The 6,707-nt window shown below is 42.8% G+C and overlaps 1 protein-coding gene across 1 annotated transcript in view; it reads left to right on the top strand.

Annotated features, from left to right (window-relative positions):
- DACT2 (dishevelled binding antagonist of beta catenin 2) overlaps nucleotides 1–6,707 on the top strand; it is a 66,270-nt gene that overhangs the window by 48,689 nt on the left and 10,874 nt on the right. Inside the window, exon 2 of the mRNA XM_004368934.1 lies at nucleotides 6,560–6,705. Within this exon, the coding sequence (XP_004368991.1) occupies nucleotides 6,560–6,705 (146 nt within the window). The remainder of the gene's footprint in view (nucleotides 1–6,559; nucleotides 6,706–6,707) is intronic.

Here is a 6,707-nt window from a genome sequence, read left to right as displayed (position 1 = left end):
CGTCTACACACCTGTAATCTTCTCGACGTCTACACATCTGTAATCCTAAAAAAAGAGACTCAGATCATGTGGCCTTTAACGAGGATTCAGCAGCAGCATAGCTGCCATTTATGCAAATACCAGGGCAGCACAGTTGTGGGGTAAAAATAGCAACGTTACTGATGTCAGCAAACCTGGGTTTGAAATTTACATGAGCAACTTACAGCTGTAAGATCCTACATAAGCGACCCAAACACGCTGAGCCTCAATTTCCTTGTTTTAAAAAGGGACACATCCGTCACTAAAGGATGCTGCGTATGTTAATTCATATAACATACAAAAGCTTCTCAAATGTTAATCTCTGTAAGTCCCGGGAATTGTTTTTTCTAGTCCATCTTTTATCCCAGAAATAAATGTTGTTGTTGTTGTTAGGTGCCATCGAGTCGGATCCGACTCATGACCACCCCGTGTACAACAGAACGAAACACTGCCCGGCCCTGCACCATCCTCATGATCGTTGTTATGCTTGAGCCTGTTGTTGCAGCCACTGTGTCAGTCCATCCCGTTGCAGGTTGTCGTCAACATGTGTAACTTGCCTGGCATGTTGATGCTTAGGACACGCTGTGCTCTTTAATGGGGGTGTGCATTCACACACACACAAATCTATTCTATTTTGAATTATTTTGCCATTCTTGTCTGTGTTACTATATCCCAACACAATGCCACAAACAAGGCATGTTAAGTCTTCAACAAGGATTATAAGCCTTCTTCGAAAGTCCTGGGGAAGAAAGTAACCAAGTCCAAAAACATACTCATCAAGAAAGGAATTATGATAAAAATATGACTCAACTATGGAAAAATTTGGACATGGAAACAGTGACGGTTGAAAAACTTAATAAACATAATTAATGTCACTGAACTGCACACGTGAGAATGTTCCAATGGCAAGTATTTTATTACTGAAGGAGCCCTGGTGGCACAGTGCCTAAGCGCTTGGCTGCTAACCCACCAGCGACTCCGCAGAAGGAAGACCTGGCCATCTACTCCCGTAAAGATCACAGCCTAGAAAACCCCATGGGGCAGTTCTACTCTGTCACATGGGGTCCCTATGAGTCGAAAATTGACTCAAGGGCACCCAACAACAACATTATTGAATGCTGAGTACAGCAGAGAAAAATGAAGACAGGAAAGGTGTTCAGAAAGGACTTAGTTTTTATAATAAGTAAGGGACTCCTGGCAGCACACTACGTGGCATTTTTGGCTAGTCGAAATGTTCTTTTAACACTGCAGTCACTCACTATGACTTTGCAGATCAAGTCATGCGAAGTCAAGTCATGAGGTCTAGACACGCGAGCGTGAAGAACTGACATCATTTTCTGAGGAGATTTATAGTTGCTTTAGGGGAAATACAAGGTTTCTTCCTTGCCTGCCCCAGTGAGGCTCAAGTGCCTCTCCCACTGTGCATGCTAACACCAGTCAGCTTCTTGTGGGTTTGCACCAAGGTGACCCCTGTCTTGGGGAAGGGTTTCTTTGCAGGGTCGGAGGAGCTTCAGGGACAGCAGTCCTGTTTTCTTGCTGCTCTTTAGAGACAGGAGAACAGCAGACAGTGTCACTCGGTTTACAGTAAAGGCCAGCAGGTACACAATCCGCAAGGTACCTTATGAATGGCAGGCAACACTGGAAAACTCACGCAAAATCAATGGTTCAAATGTGACTTCAGATGTAACAGATCATCCCTTGATTTTGTACAACCAAAGGAAATACCATTTATCTCACAAACCTCCATTTTAACAAATGTGGGCCTCATGAGACAACTAAAATCTCAGCGGCCACAGGTAGGTAGTGAAGAATAGGGGTATCGACCGAGTACCTTCTCTTTGCAGACAAGTGGGCCAGTCTCTGAACATTTTTTTTCCGGCTTATACCATCTCCGTGTTGCTAACTTAAAGGTGGAGATCTCAGTCCTTTCTTCTGAACAGGTAGCTGGAATCATCTGCAGCTCTGCATTATACAACATCCTTGGCATCTTCTCCTGACTCCATGGGTAGGCAACTCCCACGGTTATTAGGGGCAGAACTGCACGTGATGGGACTCCATGCCCAGAAAGCACGTGGAGATGGAGCTCACTGAAACGAACCTTCCCCATCTGAGCTGTAGACACAGGGAACTCCCACCCAGAAGTCTGCAAGTGGGGGAATCCTGAGGTCCCAATAAGTTTTTATGTGATTATTTCATAGTCAAAGGAAAATCTATCTGCTGACTGATGAACTTAGGCTGTACCTAATTGCATAATCCCCATTAACCATAGGCCATAATACCAGTATTAATTTAATAGGGTTGGCTTCACATGTATAGGAGCCAGTGTGTATTTGCCACAACTTAATTAATGTGTCACTCACTTGAATCAAATAATTAAGCCGCTACTCTTTATTTAGTCCTAGGCTAGAAATGCCTGTAACTTTTTTCACTTCTAAAATTTCTCTTGACTGATGTACAAATGTGGTCATATCAAAGAGAGTGAGGCTTGAAGACAAAATTTCTGACTTTTTTTTTTATTATTATCCATGTAACATTAATGTTACATGGAGAATGTAACATTACATTATCCATGTAAAATACAATAAGAAATCAATTCACCCACATCCCTTTACCTAAATACAACTATTACTAACATGTTTGGTGTATACCTTTCCCCCTTATCTATGCATAAGATACACACACACATTTTTAATGGAATTCTAGCGGGAGAACATGCTTTGCTGAACATAGTCAAATACACTAACCGAGCCGAAGCAGAGTCCAGAGCAGACCCAAATACGCACGGACACTTCCTTTACGAAAATGGCGGCCCTGCAGAACAGTGCAAAAAGGACTAGTTTTAAATAAATATCACATTTGCACGTGTGTTTTGGAAAAAAGTAAATCTTGATCCCCCTGCCTCATACAGCTCATGAAAAGCAATTCCAGGTGGACGGTACATCTAAATGAGAAAGGCAAAATGGAGTTTCTAAACGGCAGCGGGAAACGCTATCTTCATGTGCATGGGTGAGCAGACATTTCTTTAAAAGGGCACAAAAGCGTTAATGATAAATAAGACTACATTGAAATCAGAACTTCTCTTCACCAAAGACACCATAAGAGAGCCCATGGTGAGGGGAAGACCCATGACTGACAAAGGGCTCATGCCTTCTCTCTCTCCCTCTCTCATCCTTTCCTCTCTCTCTCTTTCTCATCCTTTCCTCTTTCTCTCTCTCCCTCTCTCTTCTTGTAAAGGAAGGATCATCAATTCTTTACAAAGAAAAGTAACATTATGGATCTTCTTCAACGCGCACATTGTACAGATGAGGAAACCGAGGGTGTGAGAGCTTGGAGCTCAGTTCTCTCAAGTCCCAGCCTAAAGCTTTTCTCCAACACTAGGCTGGTGATTAGATAAGCCCAGAGGACCAAGGAGAAAAGGAAGGAACTATAAGATAACCTGAAAAATTCAACACCCGTTTATGATAAAAACACTCAAAACACTAGGAATAATGAGAAAGGAACTTCCTCAGCCTGATAAAGGGCATTTGAGAAAAATCCACAGCTAACATCACACCTAATGGTGAAAGACTGAAAGCTTTCCCCCTGAGATGAGGAACAAGACAAGGAAGTCCACACTCCCCACTTCTATTCGACACTGCACTGGAGTTTCTGGCCAGGGCAATTAGATGAGAAAATAAAAGGCACCCGGTTTGGAAAGGAAGAAGTAAAACTATCTCTATTTGCAAATGACATGAACTTGTAGATGGAAAATTCTAAGTAATGTACTAAAAACTATTGTAATGGATAAACAAGTTCAACAAGGATGGAGGGTACAAAATAAACTTACAAAAATTTTGTATTTCTATGCAATTGCAATAAATGATCTGAAAATAAAATTTAATAACAATTCCATTTATAATAGCATCAAAAGGAATACAATACTAGGGAATAAATTTCATTAAAGAGGTGCAAAATTTATACTCTGAAAACTACAACAAATTATTGAAAAAAATTTACCAAGACTGAAATAAATGGAAAGACATCTCATGTCCTAGATCGGAAGAAGCTGTATTATGTTCACAATACTCCCCAAACTCATCTACAAGTTCAATTCAATCCCTTCAAAATTCCAACTGGCTTCTTTGCAGAAATTGACAAGCTGATCTGAAAATTCATATGGAAATGCAGGGACCCAGAATAGCTAAACCGATCTTGAAAAGGAAAGTTGGAGGACTCACACTTTCTGATTTCAAAACTTACTACGGAGTTACAGTAATCAAGACAGTGTTGTACTGGCAGAGTATAGACATCTAGGTCAACGGACTAGGATTGAGAATCCAGAAATAAACCCCACATTTGCAGTCAACTGATTATAACTAGGGTGGCAAAGCAATTTCATGGGAAAAGAACAGTCTTTTCAACAAATTGTGGTGTGATAACTGGATATCCAAAGGCAAAAGAACAAAGTTAGACCCTGCCTCACACGGTATACAAGTGGTCTTTACAGGTAATGGTGACAGCTGTACAATGTGAGGGATATAATTAATGTCACTGAATTGCACTAGTGAAGCATTTTGAAATGGAAAATATTTTGTCACAAACATATTTACCGCAATTAAAAAAAAATGGATCAAGACCTAAATGTAAGAGCTAAAATTATAAAAAACCTTAGCAGAAAGCATAGGCACGAATCTTTGCGACCTTGGATCAGGCAATGCTTTCTTAGATAGGACACCAAAAGCATAAGCAGCAAAAGAAAAGATAAATTAGACTTTGTGGAAAGTAAAAACTTTCGTGCTTCAAAGGACGCCATTAAGAAGATAAAAAGAACGGGAGAAAGTGTGTGTGCATCATAGATCTGATAAGGGAGCTGAATCTAGAACAAAGAACTCTTAGATCTCAGTAATAAACTGACAAATAATCCAATTAAAAAATGGGCAAAGGATCTGAAAAGACATTTCCCCAAAGAAGATATGCAAATGGCCAACAAGCACCTGAAAGATGCTCAGCATCATGAGTCGTTAGGGAAATGCAAACCAAAGCACAGTGAGATGCCACTTCACACCCACTAGGATAACTGTGATCAAAAAAACTAGTGTTGGCCAGGATGTGGAGAAACCAGAACCCACACAAACTGCTGGTGGGAATGTCAAACGGGAGCCACTTTGGAAAACAGTTTGGCAATTCCTCCAGAAGTTACCCATAAAATAAAAACCAAAACACCAAACCCATGGCCATTGGATGGAATCCAACTCGTAACAACCCTCCAGGACAGAGTAGGATTGCCTCATATGGTTTCCGAGGCTGTAAATTTTTACAGAAGCAGACTGCCACATCTTTCTCTGGCAGAGTAGCTGATGGGTTTGAACTGCCAACCTTTCAGTTTGCAGATGAGCACTTTAACCATTGCTCCACCAGGGCCCCTGAAATATATAATACAACCCAGCAATTCCACTTTTAGGTTTATATCCAAGAAAAATGAAAATATATTTCCACACAAAAACTTGGACACAAATGTTTGTAACAGCATTATTTTATGATTTATGTATTACGTTAATCTATTATAATTATATTGTAGCCAGAAAGTGGAAACCACCCAAAAGTCCATCAACTGATGAATGGATAAACAAATTGGGAGCTAGCCATACCATGGAATATCATTCAGTAATAAAAAGGAGTCTATTGTTGATCCCTGTAACAACATGGATGAACCCTGAAAACACGATGGTAAGTGAAGGAAGCCAGTCACAAGAGATGGTGTATTCTGATTCCATCTTCATGGAATTTCGAGACTAGGCAAAGCCTTCGAGACAGACAGTAGATTCTGGTTGCCCACGTCCAGGAGCCCTGGTGGTGCAGTGGTTAAGAGCTACAGAGTGCTATGGCTGTTAACCGAAAGGTGTGCAGTTTTCATCCACCAGCTGCTCCGTGGAAACCGTATGGAGCAGTTCTACCCTGTCGTTACAGGGTCAGGATGAGTCAGACTGGGGTTTGGTGTTTTGGTGGTCTAGGTCGGGGGAGGGATGGAGAGAGGGGAGAGTGGAGGGTGATTGATGCTAATGGGTGTGGGTGTTTTTGGAGGGTGATAAAAATGTTCTAAAATCTATGATGGTCATGGTTACACAACTCTGTGAATGGACTAAAAGCCACTGAATTGTTCGCTTTCAATGGGTGAAATGCACGGTATACGTGTTATAACTGAACAAAGCTGGCCTTACAAAAAAACTGACCTGTGGTTCTCAAACTGCACGTATGCCCATTAGGATAGCTGGAATTATGCTTTTCAAGTGTATAACGAGCGAGTTTTTGATGGGTGCACGGTCCTTACAACGGCGATATTGCCCACGCATCTCTTTTTAACAATGTAAACAACCAGAAGGAGACCCTGCACCGCCTTTTGTCCATTCCCGCCCCTCTCGCACCCCGCCCGGACTCCCGCTTCTCCTCCGTTCACTTCTGTGTCACACGACGCGCTCGGGGTTCACCTGAGTCCTGGGAAGCCTGCCGGGTTCTCCGGGGGGACTGCAGGGGTTCTGGGTTACGGAGCACGCGCGTCCACCAGGGCCGGGGCGCGCAGTGGACCCCAGGCCCGGCGAGAGGCGACCTCAGAGCGCGCGCACCCCGCCCTCGCCCCACCTCTCCTGCATCCCAGCCAACCTGGGCGCCCGACTGGCCGAGGGCGGGGACGGCAGCGCGCGGAGGGGCCGGGC

Source organism: Trichechus manatus, unplaced genomic scaffold (assembly GCF_000243295.1).
Source record: "Trichechus manatus latirostris isolate Lorelei unplaced genomic scaffold, TriManLat1.0 scaffold00002, whole genome shotgun sequence".
Taxonomy (NCBI): Eukaryota; Metazoa; Chordata; class Mammalia; order Sirenia; family Trichechidae; genus Trichechus; species Trichechus manatus.
This window is presented reverse-complemented; position numbering and strand designations above follow the sequence as displayed.